This window comes from Saccopteryx leptura, chromosome 6 (genome assembly GCF_036850995.1).
Source record: "Saccopteryx leptura isolate mSacLep1 chromosome 6, mSacLep1_pri_phased_curated, whole genome shotgun sequence".
NCBI lineage: Eukaryota > Metazoa > Chordata > Mammalia > Chiroptera > Emballonuridae > Saccopteryx > Saccopteryx leptura.
The window spans coordinates 59,606,900-59,634,557 of record NC_089508.1 but is presented as its reverse complement, the minus strand read 5'-3'; the positions used below and the strand labels follow the sequence as shown (position 1 = coordinate 59,634,557).

Genomic DNA, 27,658 nt, shown 5'->3' with positions numbered 1-27,658 from the left:
ATCTCTTTCCTTTACCAATTTAGACTTATAAATATTTTACTGAAGAAGACACATCATTCAATAAATGCAAAAAACGCTTTATATAAAGTGTGGTTCTCTGCTTTTAACAATATAAAATATAAAATGATTACAATATAATTAGCTAGTAAAGAGCTAAATTCAAGAGATCTGCAAACCAATACAGCAGTGAACAGTCCCTTATACAAAAGTCCATTGAGAAAAAGTCAAGTCAATTCTGCAACAGGTTACATAAAATCCAGGGCCAATAAATGCATTATAAATGCAAAAAAGAGCACTGCTTCATCAGCACGTTCTTCAGTCTTGTTTGGACTTAGATGCCAAACTTACTGTTCACTTTTTGGTTCATCTTGTTTTCCATTAAGCTCTTGATCAACTCTGTTTAATAAAAAAACAATATAGATAATAAAACACTAGCAAGTGAATAATTTTCTTCTTAAAAATAATGACCACTTTTAGCGTAGAATATTATTGTTAAAAACAAAGCTTTGCCAAGAAGCAGACGTAGTAAAAAGGTTACCGAACATTTCCCCGACAAGGAAAGATAATTTCTAAAGTCAAGAGGACACTGACAAGAAATAGAATTGTTGTTTCTTTAAAAATTATAAAATACATACAAATGCACATAAGCTTGATTAAAAGTTCAAATTACAACAGATATACTAAAATGCTGAATTGTAGCGCAGCTGGGGCAGTGATCTAAGTGACAGGAGAGTGGCAGGAAAGACAATTCTCTCAGAAATGATTTTGTTAAGTGACATATTAAAATGCCACTACAGTCATGCGCCAGGTAATGATGTTCCAGTCAATGATGGACCACATATATAATGATGGTCCCATAAAATAATGGAGCTAAAAATTCCTATTGCCTAGTGACACCGTAATGTCACAGCACAACACAATATGATGCAGTAATGTCCTCAGTCTTCACATTCACTCACTAATCACTTATTGCCTCACCCAGAGCAACTTCTAGTCCTCCAAACTTATATAGGTGAACCACTTTTTATCCCATATCTTTACTGTACCATTCCTATGATAAACATTTACCATTGTTTTACAACTGCCTACAGAATATATAGTATCAGTATAGCTGTATGTTGTACAGGTTTGTAGCCTAGAGCAACAGGCTAAACTATATAGCCTAGGTGCATAGTAGACTGTACCATCTGGGTTTCTGTAAGTATACTCTTTTTTAAAAAAATTTTATTGAGTTTAGAGACAGAGATGAAGGGAATGGGGGGAAGAGAGAGAGAGAAACATCGATTTGCTGTTCTACTTAATTATGCACTCACTGGTTGATTCTTATATGTGCTCTGAGTGAGGGGTTGAATCTGCAACCTTGGCCTATTAGGACAATGCTCTAACCAGCTGAGCTACCCGGACAGGGTTATTTGTGTAAGTGCACTCTTAAGATGTTTGCACAACGATGAAATAGCTTAACAACATATTTCTCAGAACACAGCCCTATCATTAAGTGATGCATGACTGTACCTCAACATTCAGTTTTGTAGCCTCCTTTTCATCAATACTCATCACAGAGATTTCATCTTAAGTAAGTACCCCTACATGCAGCTTGCTAACTTTTGGTTTTAAAAACATGCCCCTCTATTTTTAAAACTCAATGTTATCATTTTCAAGGTAATAAGGACTTATTATTTTTTAAGGCTAAATTTTGTATAAAAACTAAGAAGTGTCTGAAAGATATATGTAATGATTCTATTAAGGTTAAACAAAGTAAAAAGAATAAAGAGAAAAAAAAACAAGACAAAATAGTAGTGGTAGTTTTCAACCAATATATTTAAATAAAAAAGTAAACTTCCACTCTGATGCCTAAATTATTTAACAGGTAATTAAATATTAAGAACTTTATAAAAACGCACAATACAGCAGATTTCATCAATAAAGTCAATTAATTTTGAAATCCATGAAAACAGCTGCTTCAAAATATTCTACAAGTACAGATTATATTTTTGACCTCAGTCTGGCAAATGCACACCAATGCCTAGAAAGGAATGAGAAATTAGCAAGATCTAAAAATCAATGTCCATATCTGTGTTAAAATGTTGGTTAAACTGTCAAGTGTCATATAGAAATGTAAAGCTATTATTCTATTACGTGGTCAACTGAATTCTTGTTCATCAACAGACACAAATATGTCCAGAGTTAAGAATGTTCCAGTCCAGTTACTTACAATTAGTTTCTTAGAACGGTCAAAATGGTAACTATTACATATAAATCTCACCTTAACTCTTAAAAAAGATTGTATTAAACTGTATGGCTAATTATCAATATTTTAAAAATCCATTAACCAGTTAGATCCAAATACTACATTTTAAAAAATTATTATATAAAATGTAACTGTTTTATACCCTGCCTTTCATCTTCTATGACAAGGTATTAATAGATAATAGTTTGTTATGCTCAAAGCAGAAGTATTCAAAATTAAATTTAAGATGGAAAGCAGAATGTTTAACTATTAAATGGTACATTGAACTTTTAGGTATTTTATCACATGTAGAATTTGACTGGTTAGCAGGCCATTTAAGCACATAAGGAAATCAATGTTGGTTATCCAAAGATTATGTGCATTTTAAATATAATCATCAACCCCAGAGAAATACAATAATTTCTTTAAAAAGTGCACAAAAATTTCAAAAGCACAAGTTATAGATTTTAAAAACATGGTAAAAAGAGAAAATCTTAAAAGTAATTGATTTTTCAAATAGTATTCTTAGTAATTTCTCTGGTTTTACCCTTTGTATTTATACCAAGAAAGTAGGACAAGCTGTGACCTTTAATCCTTAATTGTGTGTGTGTGTGTATGTGTACACACATACACACACACACACACATACACATATACATGATGTTAAAACAGAGTGAATCCAAGCCATACTGAGCATCGGGAACTTTGGATTCACCCTGCATTTGGATTCTGGGGTATATTTATATTTACAAATGCTATTATCTTTGTAAGCTAACCAACCAATAAGGAAGAGTTAGTCTGTGCAATGCAAATGGACTAGTCTAGATGCAACCCAGTCAAGGTGTGCATATACCTTTTTTGTTTCTTTTTTAACTTTTCTTCTTCATACCTTGGTAGGGAAGAGTTATTTCAGTAAATACATGTTATAAAGATAAACAAAAACTCAAAAAAGGCACTAAAAATAAAATCATATTAAGTTTGCAGGCAAAACTAAAAATATTTAATACAGTAATACAGAAAATCAAAACTGACTTAAAAAAATCTGGCTTTGACACATTAAACAGACTAAAACATAAGATTAACAGACCCAAGAAACTTTTTCTACATTATAGCACCACGGTACTTTAGTATTTATATAAAAAGCCTCTACCAAGCCCTTTTAAAAGTAAGAAGTGAAATTGGTAAACAGAATAAATTCCCTCACTAGAAAGTACTAAGGCTATGCTGATGTAAATAATATTTTACTTCCCTGTAAATAATATTCTAGTTCCTAGTAATATTATTCAATGTCATGATGAACGTTGACTCAAATTAGAAGAGCAGCATGTTCAAGTTTGGAGAATGTTCTTTAATCCTGACCAATCAGAAAATCATGGACTATAACCAGTCTTTACAAATATTATATAAATGAATCACAACCAGAAGTAATTTTTTCTGTTTCTTCAATTGACAGACTGAAGAAAATGGTGACTTATGGGGAAGATGTTGGAAAATGGCTTCTTCTCCTTTTTCTTTGTTACAGAAACAAGAGAAGTTACGAAATATTTATAATATATGAAGGAAAAATGAGTATTAAAAAATATTTACCTCGCATATCAAAATATATATAAAGATCAAATACAATTAAAGAAATAAAACAAAACATACTGTTTTATGCATTCTGGTATGCCAACATATTCCATGGGGACAAGTTCCGCTAGTTCTGCCAAATTAAAGACGTATCTAATTTTTTGGCTGAATTTTGAGCTATGGAAAAAAATAAAAATAATTACCTCAATATTTCTGACCAACAGAACTAACAAGAAATTCACACAAGGAGTTTGTGTTTCTGCTTTTTTAAAAAGTCAATGGCATTCAGAAAATTACCTAATAAATGGTCTTGTAACAGCCAGAAGTGTTCTGATAAACCAAGAAGGATGTACGATGATTAGAGATTTTAGGTTTTTCCGTAACCTAGAGTTAAAAAAAGAAAAATTTAAAAAGCTCTGCAAATTCTGATGCTAGAAGTGAAGACATCAATAAGTATATGAAAGTTTATACAAAAAAAAAAAAAAAAATTGAAAACCCTTCACCCAAGAATTCTCATTTAGATATGATAGTCCTTTAAAGACAAGAAAGCCACACTTGAATTCTGATGGTCCTTCCGATTACTATAAAATAAATTTACTTCATTTGACTAAATTTATGTATAGCCTGTTATTAAATGTTTCCTAGCATACATTTACTTGTCTTTAGGACTCTGTCAACCAAGGGTAGAGGCTAATACTGAATACAGAAGTAAATTGTTTACATTTTTCAGGACTGGGGAGAAATTGGTACTAATTTCTTCAATACCACAAAAGGCACTATGCAAGCAGAAAGTTGGGAGTACAGATCACCATGGTAACAGGCCATATAAATCAGACCTCATGCATGCTTACAAAGTTTAAAATTTTTATTGAAAATTAAAGTCATTATTCCAGGCCACTAAAAATAACCAAGTAACTGTTTTAGCACACATATTTCACACTTAAATAAAGTGATTGTTAAGTATGACTTTTAAAAATCACAAAAATTAGCTCATGTCATTGTTAGGTATGAAGAGAACCCTATTAATGGATCTGATTAAACTAATCTGAATTAGCTATGGTCAAACCAAACCAACCAGAGGATCACAGTTCCTTTCATTAGCTTGGGTGACTAACTTTCATAGCTCATTCCAAAGTAAGACTACAGCTAAATGAGCACCTTAACATAAAATATGCTAACAATATAAATTAGACTAAACTCAAATGTAATAAAATAGAAAATAATAATACAAAGTTTTCCATTTTTTCCCAAAACGTAAATTACAGGAAAGTGTTCAATGTGGTATAAATAAGGAGAAATAAAGAGCTATCAAATAAGTCTGTTTTAAGAAATTAAAAGTAATTCTTTATAAAACAGATAAAAACTAATTTCCTTCATAACATTCTAAAATACTGTTTTGAGAAAATAAAAACTTTCTATGAGATTAATAAATGTAATTTAGGAAATGTATACATGGAGCCATTAAGTGGCAACAGAAAATTTAGTAAGGCCATAATAAAAATTATTCAGACTAGCTTTCAATTTGTAGTTATAGTACCTTCTATCAATCTGCTGATAGCATTTCCTGAGCCATCCTAGACTGGGCATTTTTCTTCGAGTTGTTGCACCATTTAAATAAACTATCATGTAGTTTTCTGCTACTAACAGCTCCAAAGTGCCAATAACATACCTGTAAAAACAAATGAAAGCCTTAAATATAATTCTGAAGAACCAAACTAGGTTATCCAAATTATATAGTTCCCTTTCCTCCCCTCCCCTTCAATGACAGCAAAAACAATTCAAATTTTAACACTGTAATAGTTGGTATAATGATTGTTTAATTAATTTGATTGATTTTAGAGAGGAGAGAAGAAGAAAGGGAGGGAGTGGGGGAGAGAGGGTGGGGGAAGAGAAGGGGAGAGAGGGTAGGGAGAGAGGAGGAGGGAGAGGGAGGGGAAGAGAGGGAGAAAGAGGGGAAAGGGGGGAGAGGGAGGGGGAAGGGAGAGAGGAGGGGAAGGAGAGAAGGAGAGGGGGAGATGGGGAGAGGGAGAGAAATCAATTTGTTGTTCCACTTATTATGCATTCACTGGTTGATTCTTGTATGTGCCTAGACTGGGGATTGAACTCGCAACCTTGGTGTATCAGGATGACACTCTAATCAAGCAACTGAGGTGCCCAGGCCACATAATTATTTTTTTTTAAGTTCTTAAATTTTGTTTATTTATTTTTAAGATTAATTTTATTTATTGAGGAAACATTGGTTATCCTTTAAAAATACATATTGAAATGTTTACACATAGATAAAATGACATGCTATCTAGGATTTGCTTCAAAACTATACAGTGAGGAAGTGATAAATTTTGGAAATGAAATATAAATTGATAATTGTGGAAGTAGATGATTAGTATAAGAGATTTAATATACTGCTTTCTAATACGTTTAAAATTTTCCACAATTTAAAAAAAACAGTAACCTGAGCAACAGACTGACTTTGTAGAAATATAATAAAATTGAGTAAGCTTAGTTACATTTGTCTTTTTAGGGATAAATGTAATTTAGCCATATAAATTTGAGATAAAAAAAGCCACTTCTTTATATTCAATGTGTCCTCAAATGTAAAATAAAAAGCTAAAACACGTAACCTAAAATATCCCTTTCAGTTTTAAAATAACAATGTTTTTTTTGTCGAGTTGGAAAACAGATAGTTTCACAATGCCAAAGAAAAATATTTAAAAAGAACCAGAACTGGGATATCTATAATTTTCACCCAGCTAAACTTCAATTCCTTAAATTGGACATCTAATTAACTCAGAATCCTGTCCAAACATTTTTGTGAAGATATACATACTTAAAGAGATTGTCCATCAGGTATCTATAGTTAGGCTGACCACTTTCAGGCATAAAACAGACAGCAAACACAACAATGGCATTTAATCCATCCCCATAATATCCTGAAAAGAAACCAAAGATAAAATCACCAGCATGATTTTACTCTAAAGATTTTTTAGAGGACATGTGTGTGGTGGTTAGAGTATAGTGGTTTACCTTCCACAAATTTCTGGATCAAAATATATATATATATATTTAGATCTTTATTAAATTCCACCTTGTTAAAAGGAGAATAAAAATCGAAGAGGAAACAGTAGGCATAAAAATCAGAAACCCACTTAAACCAGCATAATCAGAAAGCCAGACTTATTTTAATAAGTAGACAAATACAGTGATATAATCCAAGCAGACGTAACACAACAGTATCTGCAATAAAAATTTCTTATGCAACTTGGGATAAAGTGGGTGCTGAAAAAAAAGTTTTACATTCAATACTACCTAGCATTTTATAGACTTTAGAGTATAATTACCTCAGAAAAGATCACATCTCTGACATAATTCTAAGAAAAATAGCGCTAAAATGTGTATTTTTGGTAACTTCTGTGTATTAAGCTATGTCCAGTAATAAATATTTTTGCTTGAACTTTCATTTATATTATTTAAAACATGCACTAAAAAGGTCTGCACATCACAGATTCATTAGAATCTTAACTACCTCCCTTAATCACTTAGTCACAAAACATATTGTGATAAATGCAATAGGATACAATGCCCCCAATTATTTTCCTGTAAGAAAAATAAAATATTCAGAAAAATACTGTGTTTAAACCATGGGGTAGGTCTCACAATCTGCTTCTCACGAACTAGCTGAATTAATGCAGCTGACTTCCTGATCCGGTTTATTCTGTTTCCCCCCATCTGGGTAAGATTAAATTAGGCAGAATAATGTAACTGCAAATACTCAAGTGATTTGCTTTCAGATGAATAAAGACTATAGAAATAAGCGGGGGGTGGGGAGTGCGTGTGAATTTGGCAGAAAGTAAATTAAATGGAAATAATTTTATGTGAAAAAAACAATCAGCTTGACCTGTATGGCCCCCTGCCTGCATTAGGAGGATCTCAGGTAACGTGACATGCTGCATTCTGGCACTATTTACACAATGCCGAGGTCGACTTCTATATACAGCATAGTCAGATTGACAGAAGTTCTAATTGTACTTCATAGCTTTACCTATTTGGCTTGTAAATTTCTTAAGGGAAGAGACAAAGCCTTATATTTTTATATATTTCACAAATATGCAAAGTAGGTGCTTCATAAAAATGTGGACTGAATGGTTCTCTACTTTGTGGTAAAAATGGATGATTTGCTCAGTTTTAAGGTAAATTAAGAGTTACAGATTAAAGGCCAGGTTTTACTTACATCCACAAAAGACTGTAAAAGAATGTTCATGGCAGTTATAATCATAATAGCTCAAACTTGAAACAGCTCACATGTTCATCAAAAGAAGAATGGATAAGCAAACTGTGGTTTACCCATGCAATGGAAAACCACTCAGCAGTAAAAAAGCAATGAACTATGGATGCATGCAACTACATGGATGAATTTTGAAAACATGCTGAGCAAAAGAAGTAGTCCAAGGAGTGTACACCATATGACTCCAGTTACATGAAATTCTAGAATAGGCAAAACTAAGCATGGGGGTAGACATTACATTAGTGGTTACTTGAGAGGTAGCCCTTGGGAAAGAGTATTAGAGAATTTTCTGGGGCGATGAAAATCTTGTATATGCTTAGGGGTGTAGGCTATATGTGTATATATGGATTTATGGGTTTCTGTCAAAACTCAATTAACACTGACGAACACTTGCAAGTGAAATAAAATTAAGTGAGGCAGATTAAAGACAAATATGGTATCATTTACATGTAGAATTCCAAAAAGTCAAACTCACAGAAATAGAAACAGAGACTAGGATGGTGGTCACTAGGGGCAAGGGGAGAGGGGAGAGGTGTCAGGAGTACAAACTTACAGTTAGAAGATGAGCAACATCTGTGGATCTGTACCTTATGGTGACAACAGTTAATAATTCTGTATCATGTACTTAAAAGTTGCCAGGAAAGTAGATTTTAAGTGTTCTTATCACAAAAAGAAATGGTAATTATGTAATCTACTGCAGGTGTTAGCTAAGACTATGGTGTTAATCACTTTATAATATACAAGTATAATATCAACATGCTGTATACCTTAAACTTATAATACAATGTAGATGCCACTTATATTTCAATGAAACTGGAAAACAATTTGCAAATGCTGCAAGAAATTAGGTTAGAACATTTCACTGCATATAAATTATAAATGGATAAAAAGGGTTTCTCAGAGAGTCTCAGTTTTGGGAGAAATGTCAAGGGACAGGGTGGGCAGAGATTTTCCATGGCACCCTCTCAGACCTTTTGAACTTACTAGGTGCATATATTAATGATCTTTAAATGCTGATTTTTATCCTTTCACTTCAAACCTGTTAAGTTTCTAAAATGACATGGTAAATGTGTACTATGATTTCAAAATTATGTAATATCTCAAAGGAGAGTTTAAGCTTTTAGGTTTCTGAAATTGCATTAAAAAATCTGAATCTTTGGTAACTCTTACCTCCGTGACTGATAACTTTTTTATAGGGCTCGATTGCCTTCATGTCAACCCTGTGGTCCTGTTCTCCGATTCTGAACATACGCCAGCGTCGCCCGTCCTCTTTTTCTTCTGCTGCTGTGTACTCAGTAATTGAGCCTTTCCTAATAACTTCAGTAGTTTTGGGTTTTGGAAGATCATCTGTCAAAATAAAAGGTTTTTGAATCCCAAATTGTTATTTGTACCACAAAAATAAAATTACATGTTAACCACTTTGCTATTTAGAATGTTTGGAGAATTCTTCATTATACTTTATCGAATTTTAAATATTCCTTCCATAACAGAAGAAGAGACTTGCTCTTAAAATGATGTCATTTTACGCTTTTGGAAGAAATCATGGTTCTTTAATTTTTTTTTTTTTTGTACTGCCTAATTCAGAAAGCACCTAAACACAGTATAAGGTATATCCACAAGTTCAGAAAAGAATTCATACCACCATCAAAATCTTAGTACACTGCCCTACAATGCCTTTCCAGCTTCTGTTTACAAGATTGTCTTTGAGAGTTGTCAACATTATAGATTACTTAATTATCTGGAAGGCAGTCGTTTTTGTTCCTGAGCACATACATTATCCCCCAAACATTATGATAACAATAGAAAGTGGTTAACTAGTGAATGATTATTTCTCATTTGATCAGTTTTCTTAAGCAAAAATTTATTGATAATATTCTGAAGTATGCATGCAATAGAATATTTTAAATTGACATTAGCCAAAGCATAAGCACCAATGATTAGTATAATTTATATTTCAAGATTGCATTTGAGCTGATTTTTAATGATGTAATGATTTTCAAGATTTTAGTATCATAGTCCTTACCAAAAGATGGGGGAGGGGAAACCTACTGCATGTTAGTTGTTTGTTTCCAAGATAAAGCTGTTAACGAAAATATCCTTCCAGGAAATGACTACAGCAGCATTAAAGAAAGAAGAGACAAAACACATAGGCAGAAAACTATTTCAGTATCTTTATAAAATATTTATTATTGGACTGCTTTTTGAACCAGTAAAACAGGGATGAGAAAAGGAACAAAAGATACAGCATCTAAAGGATCTTACCCTTCACTGCAGATAATATGCTTAGTGCTATATTCTGCTTTGAAGTAAAAATCATTTTAAAGATGGAGTATATATTTATATATATTATTAACAATACAAAGATACTGTAGACAACGATTATCTAATTAAAGAAAGCACGCGAAGCAAAACACATGCAAATCCCTTAACAAATGATGAATATAAATTGGGAACTAATTAATTCAAGCTGGTTGTTTCCAAAATGCAGCACTATCAGGCAAACCTATTTGGTAAATCACTTTAGATTTACTCAAAAAACTCCCCTTAGAACTCCCTCTCTCAAACCTTTAATTACTTATAGTGCATCTCCTAAATGATATGCCTTTTTCTTTTCTTGCATTTTTCTGAAGTGAAAAGCAGGGAGACAGAGAGACAGGGGCCCACATGCACCCAACCAGGATCCACCCAGCATGCCCACTAGGGGACGATGCTCTGCCAATCTGGGGTGTTGCTCCTTTGCAACCAGAGCCATTCTAGTGCCTGAGGTGGAGGCCATGGAACCATCCTCAGTGCCTGGGCCAATTTTACTGCAATGGAACCTTGGCTATGGAAGGGGGAGAGAGAGAGATAGAGGAAGAAGAGGGGAAAGGGTGGAGAGGCAGATAGGTGCTTCTCCTGTGTGCCCTGATCAGGTATCGAACCCAGGACTTCCACATGCTGGGCTGATGCTCTACTGCTGAGCAAACTGGCCAGGGCCAATGATATGCCTCTTTGATGCTTTATTTTTTTAGCTGATCAACTGAACATTAGAATATGCCATAATTGAGCTAGAATGTGTGGAGAAAACATAAAATCAGATTGACCCCTGGGCAAAATCGTTAGGTACTTTCAATCTGATATGGGCACCTTATGTGTTATAGACAATTTTGTTACACCTGTTCTCATTTAATTTTCTCAAGAACCAATTATGGTGGACACTTCTTCTTCCCAGGAGTGTCAAGAATCATCTAAGAACAGAGCGCCAGAGTATCTCTGGTGTCCACTCAGACCCTGCTTTTCCCTTCATTTTCTCATTAAAATTTACTTTGTTAAATAACACCATGATTGTATAATTGAAATTTGCTAGCACAATTTGAATTTTCTCAAACATACACACAAAAATATAATATGTGAGGTGATGTGTTAATTAACTCAAGGGAGTACAGGGAATCTAAATGATCACTTTGTATATTTTAAATATCTTTTGTCAATTAAACCTTAATATAGCTATAAAAAGAAAAAATAATAATATGCCATAATTATCAAGCAATATTCTGGGAGGGACCATGAAAAAATGTAACTTTACAGCTTTGGGCAATTAAGAAAAAAAGCCACCTATGTAATCTATTACAAATAGTTTCTTTTCTTTCTTTCTTTTTTTTTTTTTTAATTAAGTGAGAGGCAGGAAGGCGGGAGACAGACTATCACATGCGGCCTGACCAGGATCCACCCAGCAAGCCCACTAGGGGGCGATGCTCTGCCCATCTGAGGTTTGCTCCATGGCTCAGCAACTGAGCTCTTTTTCGTGCCTTGAGGGAGAGGCTATGGAGCCATCCTCAGGGCATGGGGCCAACTTGCTCCTATTGAGCCATGGCTGCAGGAGGAGAAGAAAGAGGGAGAGAAGTGAGAGAGGGAAGGATGAAGAAGCAGATGTACACCTCCCCTATGTGCCCTGACCAGGAATTGAACCCGGGACTTCCACACGCCAGGCCAACACTCTACTGCTCTGAGTCAATTGGCCAGGGCCTACAATTAGTTTCTATAAACAGTTTGAAAGCCATGAAAATACTCAGTGTTAGCAGAATTTTATACAGTAAAAAAATGAACTTTATAAATATATTTCAACAAAATCCTTTAATCATTACATTAATTTTAATTGGTTTCATGGTCAAGTTTTAAAGTTTTTCCAATTATCCTACTATGAGAATGCCATTATAAAAACATGTATGTATATAAAGACAAACATTCATTAATAAAGGTCAGGTAACAACATGAAACATTTACCTTCCCACTCAAATTCATTACTGTTCTCTGATGGTGTGTCTAAGCCATCCAAGTCAATCTCCCCACTCTCATCCAAATCATCTGACAACACAGAGCCATCGCTAGGATCAAGGGTCAGGCTAATGTTTGGAGCCATTAGTTTCTTTCTTACTTTATTTCCATTAACTTCTAATGAGTCTGGAATGGATAAAACAAGTGAAAGATGTATTAGAATTAGAAGGAATGCTTAAATGGCCACTTTGTCCTTAGGAAAAAAAAATTAATTAAACACAATCCCAAAGCACTAATTTACAACTTTGAATTTTGATCACTATTGTTTTTACACATGGCAAGATGATGTATCATAGCAAGCCTATGTCTTTAAATAATAGAGGCAAATCTCATAGTCACCTCTTACTGCTAAAAATGATACACTCTCATCCCTTCAGTGCAGAAATTTTCAAAAACCTCCAAAGTATTCCAAAAGTTCTTTCTTCAACATTTAACTTATCTTTTGGCTCCCCATAATGGAACAAACACCAAGTATATCTTTTTCCTTGACAAAGAAATGTGATAAAAAATAGCACAGTTAAAGTCTACCATTTTACTGAAATTAAGTGTCAAGTTCTTACCAGGCTGGTTCTCTGGTCCAGTTACAGCTAATATATCTGCTTCAATACTATCATCTTCTGGTAAAGGTCTAGAAGATAAAGACATACTTTTTAACCAAGAAATTAAAAAAAAAATTTTTTTTTTTCAATTCTTTTTCTATCAACCCAACTGGTGCCAATACAACTGTATATACCAGGGGTCCCCAAACTACGGCCCACGGGCCACATGCAGCCCCCTGAGGCCATTTATCCAGCCCCCACTGCACTTCCGGAAGGGGCACCTCTTTCACTGGTGGTCAGTGAGAGGAGCATAGTGCCCATTGAAATACTTACTGGTCAGTTTGTTGATTTAAATTTACTTGTTCTTTATTTTAAATATTGTATTTGTTCTCATTTTGTTTTTTTACTTTAAAATAAGATATGTGCAGTGTGCATAGGGATTTGTTCATAGTTTTTTTAATAGTCCGGCCCTCCAACAGTCTGAGGGACAGTGAACTGGCCCCCTGTGTAAAAAGTTTGGGGACCCCTGATATGGACAAATGCAAATCTGTCAAGGTAGCTAGGCAGATGATCTAGGAAATCCTAGCTTTTTATTTAATAAGATTTTCCTAAAAAGCGGAGAGTTAAGCCCAATTAGGCGACATCACAATAAAGAAATCTGAAGTTTTGTTTTAAATGTGTTTTCATTTAAAAGCACTGCTCACATTGGAAAATCTTCATCTTGCCATTCTTCCTTAAGTTCCACACCTTCCATCCTTAGTTTGGACTCAATGTCAACTGCAAACTCCTGATAATCCAGGGAGCCAATGTCCTGTGAAAAGACAAAAATTTATAACAATTTACTTTTCATTTTACTTTTCATTGGCTGAAAGGTACAGTACTAGTAAAAAAAAAAACACAAAACAAAAATTATGGCCAAAAAGTCGAAATAAGTCCAAATAATAAACACTTATTACTCTAGAGTTCTGCTCAAGTGAAATGGAAACATTATATTATTAAAGGTTGAAAACTGACAGTCTCTTCCAAATTTTGAATTCACTATACTTCTCAATGTTTTAAAAATGTTATTGAATTTATTTGATCTTTACTCTAAAGTGAACTAATATATGTATTTCCCCACATGCAATAATCAGACAGCTTTCTATTATTTTGTCTCAGTTTTTTCTGGGTGTTGAGGGAAGGAGTGCCAGGATATTCTGGGCATCCTTCTCAAATCCCACATACTCAGAAAGCTGTTTAATATTTCAAAAATATAAACAGTGACTGAAAACTTGTTACCATTATATTCCCAATACCTGACACAGTGCCTGGCAAAGAACAGGCTTGTAAACATTAGTTAAATGAATGAATACTTAATTGTAAGGTATGACACTGGATAGGAATCCTTTGTTTTGCTCAGCCTCTTATGCTTATTCTTCTTTTCCTTTTTTATTATACTTACTAGAGTGACATTGGTTAATAAGATCATATAGGTTTCAAGTGCTCATTTCCATGATACATAATCTGTATAATGCACTGTTTTCCCACCACCCAAAGTCAAATCATCCTGTCACCATATATTTAGCCTCGTTTATCTTTTACTACTTCTCACCCCACTTCCCTCTGGTAACTCCATACTGTTGTCTGTGTCTATGAGTTTCAGTTTTATATCTCACACAGTGAAATCACATACCTTATTTTCCCACATATAATGTACCCTTTTTCAAAAAATTAGGGGTCTAAAAACTGGGTGCATTTTATATAGTGGTTGTGGCATTTCAAATGCCATAGATGGAACTGAGGACGAGGCAATATATGAAGACAGTGATTCATCATCAGACACAGATGGGGACAAGCTAATGGATAGGAGTTTTGACAGTGATGAGGAGTTGTATGAATTTTATGATGAATAAAAGTTGAGTTCAATAACTTTATGTAACATATTTTTTTCCAAATTTCTGGCCTCAAAATTAAGGTGCGTCTTATACATGGGGAAATATGGTAGCTCTTTGCTTGTTCTGACTTATTTCACTTAGCATAATATTCTCAAGGTCCATCCATGTTGTTGCAAATGGCAGTATTTCATCTCTTCTTAGGGCTGTCTTCTTATGACTGATCCATAGTATATACTTACTACATCTTTTTCATCCAGTCCTCTATCAGAGGACACTTTGGTTGTCTCTATGTGTTGGCTGTAATGAATGTACAGGTACATACCTTTGTGAATAAATGTAATGTAATTTGAAGTCTAGGTAGTTTTGTTCTTTTTTCTTAGGATTGCTTTGGCTATTTGGGGTCTTTTGTGGTTCCACACAAATTTGATAATTTTTGTTCTATCTCTTTAAAAAATGACATTGGGATTTTGATGGGGATTACATTAAATCTGTCTATTTTGGGTAATACGGACATTTTATCTATATTAAGTCTTCCAATCTATGAACACAGAATATCTATTTCATTGTGTCTTTTTCAATCTCCTTAAATAATGCCTTGTAGTTTTCAGAATATAGGGCCTTCATATCCTTTTAAGTTTATTACTATGTATTATATTCTTTTGGTTGTAACTGCTAAAGGAATTTTTTTTCATTTATTTTTCGGAAGTTTGTTAGTATACAGAAAAAGCAGTGTATCCTGTGACTTAAATGTATTTGTTTATTGTTTCTAATAATAGTTCTTTGGTGCAGTCTTTAGTTTTTATATATAAAATCATGTCATCTGCAAAAAGTGACAATTGTATTTCTTCCTTCCCAATTTGGATACCTTTTATCTCTTTCCCTTGACTGACTGCTCTGGCTAGGAACATCCAGAACTATGTTGAATAAGTAGTGATAGTGGGTATCCTTGTCTTGTTCCTGATTTTAGAGGAAAAGCTTTCAGTTTTTCACCACTGAGTATATTAGCTGAAGGATTTGCCAAATATGGCCTTTATGTTGAGGTATTTTCCTTCTATAGCCATTTTACTGTTTTAATCATAAATGGATATTGTATCTTATCAAATGTTTTTGCATCCATTGATAAGATCATGTGACTTTTATCCTGTTTTGTTAATGTGGTATATTACATAAACTTGAGCATACTGAACCAACCCTGTGCCCCTGGAATGAACCCCACTAGATTGTGATGTATTCTTTTTTAAAATGTATTGTTGTATTCTATTTTCTAGTATTTTGCTGGGATTTTTGCATCTGTACTCATCAGAGGTATCAGTCTGTAGTTTTCTTTTTTTGTGTTATCTTTTCAAGCTTTGGTTTATGTTGGCCTCATAAAATGTATTAGGAATATTGCCTCTTCTTCCATTTTCTGGAAGAGTTTGGGAAGGACAGGTAGTAAAATATCTGAATGTGTGGTAGAATTCACTAGTTAAGCCACCTGGTCCTGGACTTTTATTTTTGGGGAGGTTTCCAATAGTTGGGTTGTTTCCATTTTCTCACTGTTGATTGGCCTATTTAGGTTTTCTAATTCTTCATGATTCAGTCTAGGAAGGTTATATATGTATGTATCTAGGAACTTATCCGTTTCTTTTAGGTTCTTAAATTTGGTGGCATATAGCCTTTCATAGTATTCTAGGAAGATCTTTTGTATATATGATATATATATTAATTCAGCGAGAGAAGAGGGGGCAGAGAGACAGACTCCTGCATGCGCTGCAACCTGGATCCACCCAGCAATCCCACTAGGGGTTGATGCTCTGCCCATTTGGGACCATGCTCACTCCCAAGCTTTTCTTAGCACTTGAGGCAGAGGCTATGGAGCCATGCTCAGCACATCCCCCCCCCCGGGGGGGGGCCTCACTCCAATCAAGCCATGACTGCAGGAGGGGGAGGGGGCAAGAGTATGAGAGAGAGAGAGCGAGAGAGAGAGAGAGAGAGAGAGAGAGAGAGAGAGAAACGAGAGGGGGAGGGGTAGAGAAGCAGATGGGCGTTTCTCCTGTGTGCCCTGACTGGAAATGAACCCAGGACATCCACAGGTGGGGCTGATGCCCTACCACTGAGTCAACCGGCCAGGGCCCATATATCTGTGATACCATTATTTTTCTTATTTATATATATGCTTCCTGTTATGTTTACCCCTCAAAAAGTATAAATATAATGAGCCCTGGCCGGTTGGCTCAGTGGTAGAGTGTTGGCCTGGCGTGCAGGAGTCCCAGGTTCAATTCCTGGCCAGGGCACACAGAAGTGCCCATCTGCTTCTCCACCCCTCCCCCTCTCCTTCCTCTGTCTTTCTCTTCCCCTCCCACAGCCAAGACTCCATTGGAGCAAAGTTGGCCCGGGCACTGAGGATGGCTCCATGGCCTCTGCCTCAGGCACTAGAATGGCTCTGGTTGCAACAGAGCATCGCCCCCTGGTGGGCATGCCGGGTGGATCCCGGTTGGGCGCATGCGGGAGTCTGTCTGACTGCTTCCCCGTTTCCAGCTTCAGAAAAATACAAAAAAAAAAAAGTATAATGAAAATATTTGGGGCAATCTACATAAGTGCAACATCAATTTCTGCTGGGTAAAATTATTCCTTGTTTGTTAGAGAAAATATAGAAATTCTGGAAGATAAACCATGTCTTTTAGCTGCTTTACCCCTTGAACAATTGCATCAAAACAGCTCCTCTAAATACAGACAGTGTAAGTATTTCAGCTCTCTCAGCCAATTCATTCAATTGAGAAATGTGATATTAATACACCACAGCTTATAAACATGGATATTTTTTGTTTGGGGATAATTAATAAAGCTAACTAAACAGAACCTAGGAGAGATAAAGACAGCTTCATCTTGACCATTTCATCACCAGCTTTAGGAGGAAAACTACACTACGTAGATAAACAGCTAAAACAATTGAGAGAGTACTGTTCTTGGAAGCACTTTATCATCAGCAACTCTAAGAACAGGAAACAAACAAGAAAGGAGCAATATAAGCACAACCCTTTGGAGGGAACCAGGATATTGCTGACTTGCAGTCAACTCTAAGTCATGTTTCCCATTTTTTGCTCACACTTTGTAAATTAAAATGAGGAAACAACACTTTCAGGAATAACCTGATTTCTCAACAGACTTGTGGTACATAATGCCAGTTAAGAGTAGAGGTTACAGAGATAAAATTCCAGCAGTTGTTCACCTTAGGGAGGTTAAAAATCAAGGAGATAATGGATTTCTTCCTGACACAGCTTGATCACAAAAACAGGGATTTCTCCAGGCAACTCAGTAATATAAGCAAAAATTAAATATTATGATCATATTTAGAACTGCCTGGATTATAATTTTACATGGAAACTTTACTATTATGTAGCTTAACACTGCTGCTGGACTAGGCACTAGTAACCACATCTATGCTGAAATCAATTACAGCTGGCAGAAGGAAAAGCCCAGGCAAGCTGTTCACTTTCTCCACTTAAATGAAAGGGATTCATTTTAAATATTTATGTTCACTTTTTCCTATGAGGTTGGCAACACTGTTAGCACTACAGGAAAATAACTTAGGCCATTCTATGGGTTTACAAAGATAACTAAGCGCCCCTGGGAAAACCCAATATGCTTTCTTGTCATTGCTTACTTGAGAGCACGGTCACATAATCTCATCTCACACTTGTTATAGTGGCTATTATCAAAAAGACAAGAAATAACAAGTGTTGGAGAGGATGTAGAGAAAAAAGGACACCTGCACATTGTTGCTGGCAATGTAAATTGGTGCAGCCACCATGGAAACTAGTAAAAAGCTTCCCTAAAAAATTTTACAGAGAATTACCACATGATCTGGCAATTCCATTTCTGGGTATTTACCCAAAGCAAGTGAAATCACTATCTTGAAAAGATATATACACTTCCATGGTTATTGCAGCATTATTTATAATAGCAAAATGTGGGTGCCACCAAAGCACCCACCAATGGATGAAAAAAATAAAAAGCTGTGGTATGTGTATACACACACACACCGAGGAATATTATTCAGCCACAGAAGGAGATCTTGCCATGGATGGACCTTGAGGGCATTATACTAAGTAAAATAATTCAGAGAAAGACCATACTGTATGATATTACTTACATGTGGAATCTAAAATGCAATAGCCTGACCTGTGGTGGCGCAGTGGAGAAAGCGCTGACCTGGAATGCTGAGGTCACCGGTTCGAAACCCTGGGCTTGCCCGGTCAAGGCACATGGGAAGCAACTACTACAAATTGTTGCTTCCCACTCCTCCTCCCCCCTTCTCTCTGTCTCTAAAATGCAACAATAAAACCCCTCTCCAACAAAAAATCAAAACTGAACTCATAGATACAGAGAACATATTGGTGGCTGCTAAAGGCAGTGATGGGGATGGGATGGTGGGCAAAATAAGTGAAGGGGCTTAAAAGATACAAATTTCTAATTATAAAATAAGTCAGCATGGTGACTATAATTAATATTGTACTACATATCTGAAAGTTGTTAGAGGAGATCTTAAAAATTCTCATCACAAGAATTTTTTGTAAGTGCGTGGTGATGGATGTTAACTGGACTTAACTGTAATGATCATTTCACGATAAGTACAAATATCAAATCATGTTATACATCTGAAACTAGTATGTCCTATGTCAATTATACATACATTAAAACAAAGAATGAAATGAGACACTATCAGAAATGTTAACACAAAATTCAAGAAAAATTACAATGGTGCTGAGTTTTCTTAAAATTGTGAAAATAAAGCAAAGGATAATTATCCCACCTATGAAAGCACATTTATTAAATTACCAGTAAGCAGACCACACTAGAGATGGCTGTGACCTTTAAAATTATTCAAGTCCAACAACTGATTTCTAACACTTTGTTGTAGTTACTAATATTATAATTTTGGAATATCACTACCATCATATTATACTAGTATCCCGCTTTATAGGATGTAAGTTTGACAAAATGCTTTTAAATCTACTGCCAGCCAAGGTTAATTTATCAGATCTGGCTAAGTATACTTCCTTTTTAGTTTCCTTCCTTCCTCATTGCCCATCTACCAGCATCACTCCCGATGGAATGAACAGAACTGATTTCCCAAAGAGTGCTTTTCTCATTTACTAACCACCTGCACATTCATCATTTCATATGTTCCAACTGACAGTTTTGTGAGGTATAAAACACTGGTGTTATTATTCTCATTTTATCTTACCTAAGGGGGAAATGACACTACATCCTGGTTCCCAAACCTAGACTGTTTCTAATACAGCAGTGTCTTCAGTTCACTGACAACTTTACAGAAAAGCCGGTAAAGTAATGCCAGATTTGGTTACATTTAGCTTCAAAGGTCCTGTAAATGCCTAATGACTACAATACTGACTTACGATGATCTAGCTCAAGTTTCATGTTTGCAGAAGTGGACCTATCATACTTCCGGTAGAAGCCCAACAATATTGGGCTGCAATAGAGAAGATTATGAAGACTAAGAAGTAGAGTTTACAGAAAATGTAAAATGCCAAGAAATAAGAAGTGTAAGATCAAGAAAATAGTCTACAGGGTAACTAAATTGGGTAACTTCTGTTAAAATTTTGAGGAATATTACATTTACAAATTGCAGAATTACAAAACATCAAAGAATACGTTTAATTAAAATAAATAAATAAAGCATCGGGAGAAACAGAACTCCGAATAAAAAAGGATGAGGATGAAAAAAGCAACAGTAAAACGCAATCACGCACTTCAATTACGTGGAAGGCGCTATGATTATTACCTGGATGAACACGACAAAACCTGGGCTCTCTAAGAACTCCCGGGACAGACACGGGAAGTTTCAAAGCGACGTCACAGAACCAGCTGAAGTTTTTATTTTACAGGAGTTGATGAGCTACACCCAGGAAACCCAAACCATATTTACCAGGTATTTAGGCAAAAGGTAGTGTGTGAATCCACGCTTTTCACATGGGAAGGTCTATTAAAGCCCTGATAACACACGCGCTTCCGTGTTTATTCTTCGAGGGTAGGAGGCACATCAGGAGTGCAAGTTTCTTTGTTCTGCACCGGGACGGACGCTGGTCATAAACAAGGGACCAGCGTGGTCCACGCACCGCACCCAGGCCGGGCTGTATGCAGGGGGGCAGGTTCCACCAGGAGCACACCCGCCACAAACGGAAAAGGGGGTGCGGGAACAGGGATGGCGAGTGCAAACAGGAGGCGAGCCAAGGGCGGGGGCCTACGCTCTGCGGGGATCCGGGAAGCGCCGGCCGGGCAGGTTCCAGGGCGCTCCCTACAAAGGAGAACCCATTCGTCTTCCTCTCCCCGGCCCTCCGGGGGCACGCGCCCCTCAGATGCTCACCCCCAGGCTTGTTCCCGGCCCGGACCCGCCGTGCCCAGCCTTCCAGGGCCGCACTCACCCCGGGGGAAGCCTTGGCCCCCTGGTCTTCTTCGCCCCTCCAGGCCGGCGACGCGGGGCTGACGGCCAGGTCGCAGAAGGTAGCGCCGAGAGGAGCCCGCTCCCCTCGAATGGCAGTGGAGACCCGGACCCAGGACCCGGGTCACAGATACAGCTGTAGCGGGAGCAGCGCAGCTGACCCGGACGCAGAGAGCCGCCCCGGCGGAAGTGACTACGTCCCGACCTTCAGCAAGCCCAGCAGTCCGCGGAGGCGGAGGCGGAGGCGTGACGTTTTCTTGAAACCCGGGAGTCTCTCCCTTCGCCCGCACACCCGTCGCGGGCTAGCGCCTGCGCATGCGCCGCGCGGCTGGCTTAGGTTGCCGCTGGGCTGCGGGTCCTATAGTACGTTCCTAGGGGCGCTTCTGAGCTGTAGGCGCTTCCTCGACCTGCGCTGGGACGCAGCCTGGCATCTCCAGGAGCCACTTTTATATTCTTTATGTTGGCATTATTGATCGTTACAGTGGTCGCAAATTATAAAATGGATGAAATGAGGGGAGGAAAAGTATCTGAGGCCCCATTTTGGGGAACTAGAAAGCCGAAAAGGCCAGAGTTTGATAAAACTTGAGGGTGACACATTTATAATAGTAAAGCAGTAGGAAGCGATCAATTTATTATTTTTTTAAAAGTTTCAATTAGTTGTGCACTATGCTTTGATAAAATAAATATATGACATTTTATCGTTAGCGTCAGCAGCCATCAATCACCTGTAAAATTTCCATAAAGATTTCTAAATGCTCGATCTCAATTTCGGTTCTATTTTTGCCATAGGGCTCAGGGCTGTGGACCATACTTTGAGTAGCAACCCTGATGTATAGCTTCAAGGAAATAAGATTAATTTGAAGAACATCATAATCCCTCCCAGAAATCTCACTAACTGCGCACAAAGGCCCAGCAGTCTACTATTTGGGTAAGGCATTAGGGAATGGTGGGGCATGAGAGGAACTGAAAAGCTCGAAAGTGAAAATCATTGATCCAAAGTGCAGCTTTCTGGTTTACAGTGCTTTAACATTTATTCACTCCTGGTAGGTGGCTAAACTCTCTGTGTTGCATTGATAGCATGGGGAAAAAATAATATCTACATCACAGGGTTTGTGTGAGATAAAGTCGTGTATATACAGGGGTGAGAAAAAGTAGGTTTATAGTTAGTTGTTCATATGGGAAATAATACAATAATTAATAATACAAGAATAAAATTTTGCATGCTCAAAACTGTAAAACTACTTTCGTCCACTTCATGTATTAGGACAGTGCTTGGCATGTTGTAATCATATATGTGTTAGGGATTATTATCCTCCTATTAAAGAAATTTTGTTAAGCAGGTGGCAGAAAAAACAAAACTAATCAATTGATAAATAGGTTTAGCTAAACAACTTGTTGGACCATGCACTTGTAATTTCATCTACACAGCTTTTTCATAGTTCCTTATTTTGATTTTTGTTTGTTTGTTTGTTTATTTATTTATTTATAGCTTTTTTAGGTGCACCCTCATGGGGATCCACTGGCAACCCAGCATGGGGTCAATTCTTACTACCTAGCTATTTTTAGCTCCTGAGGCTGACTGGCTTGGACCAACCCAGCTATCCTTAGTGCCCAGAGCCACACTGGAACCAGTCCAGCCACTGGCTTTTGGAGGGGAAGAGGGAGAAAAGGAGAGAGGGAGGAGAGGAGAAGCAGATGGTCACTTCTCCTGTGTGCCCTGACCTGGAATCGAACCTGGGACTTCCATGCACCGGACAAGGCTCTATCCACTGAGCCACCAGCCAGGACCTATTTTGCTTATTTCAATTCTGCAATGAGTAGTATTCTACAGGGCGGCATAAAACAATTTGAAACCATATACAGTGATTTTGCTATCTTTATTTTTCATTTTCAGTAACTTTATTGTTTAATAAGTTTGATCAGTGTTTGCTTTGGTTTTTGAGTAATGCATTCTACTTTTTGTCTTTTTATGCCTACCTCATGAATTATCTATATTTATAGTTAAAATGTTGGAAATCACAGATAAGGCAAAAAATATCATCAGTATTAATATATTTATGTATATCCTTTCAGTTTTTTATATACATATAGCTATGTAAATACTATGTATGTGTTTTTATAAAATTGAAGTAATTTGTACCAAATAGTTATCAATCTAGTTTTCTTTTCATTCCAAAATATATCCTGAACTCTGCCTGACAGATGGTGGCACAGTGGATAGAGCGTTGACCTGAGACACTGAGGTCCCAGGTTTGAAACCCTGAGGTCACCAGCTTGAGCATAGGCTCACCAGCTAGAGTGCTGGGTCACTGGCTTGAGCATGAGATCATCACATGACCCCATGGTCGCTGGCTTAAACCCAAAGGTCACTGGCTTGAGCCCAAGGTTGCCTGCTTGAGCAAGGGGTCAATGGCTCAGCTAGAGCTTCCCCAACTCCATCAAGGCATGACACATATGAGAAGCAATAAATGAACAACTAAAGTGCCACAACTATGAGTTGATTCTTCTCATCTCTCTCCCTTCCTGTCTCTCTCTCTCTCGCTAAAATTGTGTGTGTGTGTGTGTGTGTGTGTGTATCATGAACTCTTTTTTAGGTCATATAAAATTCAATAACATTATTTTTAATATGGATAATTTATGTATTAACTGTTCCTTATTGAACATTTAAGTTGCTCCATTTTTTAGTTAAATGACACTTCATAGAATGCTTAAAAAGTCAGAAACATAGGACTAACATTTTCAAACAATATACTAATTAACATTTTAAAATAATAGTCTCAATATATTTTTGCTTCAACTTTATGTGAAATACCTCTAAACAATGGGTCCAATTGTTACTCTGTAAAAAGCATAAAGAAGACATTATTCTCCTTGTGTTTCTAAATTGTTGGACAATCTTTAGTTTAGTTTTATGATTACTTGTTTTTTTCCATGTACCTCCTTGAATAGGCAGTTATCTTACTTCTAGGAATATATCCTAAGAATCCCAAAACACTAATTTGAAAGAATATATGCATCCCATGTTCATTGCAACATTATTTACAATAGCCAGATCTGGAAACAGCCCAAGTGCCCATCAGTGGATAAATGGATAGAAAAGATGTGGGACATTTATAAAATGGAATACTATGCAGCCATAAAAGGAAGGAAATCTTACCTTTTGCGACAGCATGGATGGACCTGGAGATTATTATGCTAAGTGAAATAAGCCAGTCAGAGAAAGACAAATACCATATGACTTCAGTCATATGTGGAATCTAATGAACACAATAAACTGATGAACAAAATAGAAACAGAGGCATGGACACATAGAACAGATGGAGAGCTGTCAGAGGGGAGGCAGGTGAGAGGACTGGGTAAAAGAAGGTGAAGGAATTAGCCAAAAAATATATATACATAACACACAGATACAGACAACAGGGTGGTGATAGCCAGAGGTGAGGAGGTGTGGGAGTAGGTGGAGGACGGCAAAGGGGGAGAAATGGAGATGGAAAGAGACTGCTTGGGGCCGAGGGTGCATGGTGCAGTGTGTTGATGGTATTATATTGGGTTGTGCACTTGAAATCTGTATGGTTTTGTGAACTAATGTCATTCCAATAAATTCAAATAAAAATATTTTTTAAAAGTTGGAAAATAATTCGGGAGGGAAAAGGATGGCTTCCATATCCTAACTAGAAGGTGTCATCTGGGAAGTGATAGATCAGTTCAGAGCTGACATCAATCTTATCCTTTGTGGTTTCTGACTTTGGTAATATGTTTAAATAGGCTCCCCTAACCCTAAAATTATAGATATAGTCATAGTTGTTTCTAGTTTCATCTTTTAAAAATATGAACATTAAATGCGATTGGAATTGTGTATATATGCTTGTTATATGAGGTAGATAATCTGATTTTACTAAACTGATAAAATAGCTTGTCTAATACTATTTATTAAATAATCTGGTAATTCTTGAACTCGACTAGGTCTCAATCAAATGAATATTAACTTTCAGAGTGGTTACTGTAAGTTATCTACTTTATTCAAGTATCTATTCACAAACTTTTTGACAAACTTGTATCCATTCACAAGCCATCTTGGACAAACCTTTATTGAACAATATTTGTGAGTTAATACTGTTGGCTCTGAGGGTATAGGTTAAAAAAGATACAATGTCTACCTTTAGGAAGTTCACTGACTAGTCAGGGAGAGGGGCAAATGAAGACAGTAAACAATTTGGTGGATGGAGGTGACCTTGGTACTTTAAGGTGCAGCTAAATAGAAAGTAGCTAAACAGATTGGGAACATGGGAGGTGGGGTCAGTAAAAAGAGATTTTCTGAAGGAGTGATCTCGAGTTTAGTAATAAAAGGAGCAGCTTTCAAGCAAAGAGAATGGCATATGTAAACACACAGTCTGCTAGGAACCGCACATTTTTCATCATGACTGCAGCACAAGCAGTGGGAGGAAGAGTGGGTGTAAAAGGCCAGCAACAAACACATGTATTTAAAGGCCAGATTCAAAGAGGATTTTTTTTAATGCTAGAGATTTAGTCAGAATCCATATAATGAGCAACAAGGAAAAGCAATCTATTATTGCTTTATAATTGCACTCCAAAAGAAGAGATGGAAACATGTCCTGCAAAATGACAGCATCATTAGGATAAGTCCTAAGAGAAATACTTTGGGAGGAATAATGCTCATTTGAATATATGCTTTAGTGTGTGTGTGTGTGTGTGTGTGTGTGTGTGTGTGTGTGTTAAAATCATTCGTGTTACTTTGTCATAATTCATGCATCAAAACGAAAGCATTCAACCAAAATAGACTTGAAGAGGTATTGCGTCTGTACCTGCTCCCGGGTACCACCCAGCCTTGGACAAGAAGGAAGAGGTGATGAAGATGACAAGACGAGTGATGAGGAAGAATACATTTCAGACAGCCCTAAGAAAACCCTTGTGTAAATTCAAGTTTCAGAAGGCATAATGTACATTAAACAAAACTCTTGAGTGTCATTATGCTCTCCAGTGTGTAGTTTTATAGACAGAGTGCTATTCTTGCTTATGAGCATATAAATTCAGTGATGTGTGGCAGCTCCCTTATGGTATTTTAAAAAATATGAAGTTGTTTATTTCTTTTTAGATGGGCTATGTCATTGCTTGTTGAGCTTGAGGGTAAAACCAGATATAATTATATATTTATTAGGTTTGGGTTCAGGGCTTCTTTAAATCCAGAGCTCCTTTAAATTCAAGATCCCCTCATCCAACCTTCCACTAGGGCAACTTCTTTTTATTTATTTATTTATTTTATTTATTTTTTAATTGATTTTAATTTTTTGTGTTTACATAGATTCAAGTGTCCCACTGAATACATCCCACCCCCATCCCCATGTTTCCCTCAACATCCCCTTTGCCCCCCTCTCCCCAACACCATCCCCCCCTTCCAGGATTTGCTTTCCTGTTTTCTATAATGCTGTGTGTCCGTAAAGTCATGGTGCACTTTTGACCGGTCACAGGAAAGCAACAAAAGATGATAGAAATGTGAAATCTGCACCAAATAAAAGGAAAACCCTCCCAGTTTCTGTAGGATGATGTGGTAGCAAGTGCACATGCGCAGATGATGATGTAACACCGTGTATATAGCGGAGCAGCCCGTGGCCATGCCAGTCGAGATGTGAACGGTACAGAGGAAAGTTCAGTGTGTTCTGTGGCTCGCTAAATTCGAATCCGTGACTGAAGTGCAATGTGAATATCAGCGCATTTATAACGAAGCGCCACCACATAGGAATAACATTACTCGGTGGGATACAGTTGAAGGAAACTGGCAGTTTGGTGGAGAAACCCCGTTCTGGTAGGCCATCAGTCAGTGACGAGTCTGTAGAGGCTATACGGGATAGCTACCTAAGGAGCCCTAAAAAGTTTGTGCATGAGTCCACATCGAACTGCACTGAATAGTATGAAACTGGGAGAGTTTTCCTTTTATTTGGTGCAGATTTCACATTTCTATCGTCTGTTGTTGCTTTCCTGTGACTGATCAAAAGTGCACCATGACTTTACGACACACTGTATAATTTCACCAATTTCTTTCCCTTCTCTGATTCTAAACTCTCATCCCCTTTCCCTCTGTCCGCTTTCCCTGTGATCCCTTTGACCCCGCCTCTGCCTCTATTCTGCTCCTCAGTTCACATTGTTCATTAGATTCCTCAAATGAGTGAGGTCATATGATATTTTTTCTTTCTCTGCCTGGCTTATTTCACTTAGCATAATAGTTTCCAGGTCCATCCATGTTGTCACAAAAGGTAAGATTTCCTTCTTTTTCACAGCCACGTAGTATTCCATTGTGTAAATGTACCACCACTTTTTAATCCACTCATCCACTGATGGACACTTGGGCTGTTTCCAGATCTTGGTTATTGTAAACAATGCTGCAATAAACGTGGG

The 27,658-nt window shown here is 36.8% G+C and overlaps 1 protein-coding gene across 3 annotated transcripts; it reads right to left on the bottom strand.

The window, feature by feature from the left end:
• Window positions 1–53: 53 nt before the first annotated feature.
• BNIP2 (BCL2 interacting protein 2) lies at window positions 54–21,427 on the bottom strand. 3 transcript variants are annotated; one of them, XM_066388014.1, is made up of 11 exons: window positions 21,231–21,427; window positions 13,636–13,742; window positions 12,953–13,020; window positions 12,342–12,518; window positions 9,249–9,425; window positions 6,624–6,726; window positions 5,334–5,465; window positions 4,094–4,180; window positions 3,875–3,973; window positions 3,081–3,116; window positions 54–396 (listed from the first exon to the last, which is right to left on the bottom strand). In XM_066388014.1, the coding sequence occupies exons 2-11, from the start codon at window positions 13,683–13,685 to the stop codon at window positions 345–347; spliced, it is 981 nt and encodes a 326-aa protein (XP_066244111.1). In that variant the 5' UTR covers window positions 13,686–13,742; window positions 21,231–21,427; the 3' UTR covers window positions 54–344. The 3 variants fall into 3 exon arrangements, with proteins under 3 accessions (XP_066244111.1, XP_066244112.1, XP_066244113.1); XM_066388015.1 differs by lacking the exon at window positions 3,081–3,116; XM_066388016.1 differs by lacking the exons at window positions 3,081–3,116; window positions 3,875–3,973.
• Window positions 21,428–27,658: the final 6,231 nt, after the last annotated feature.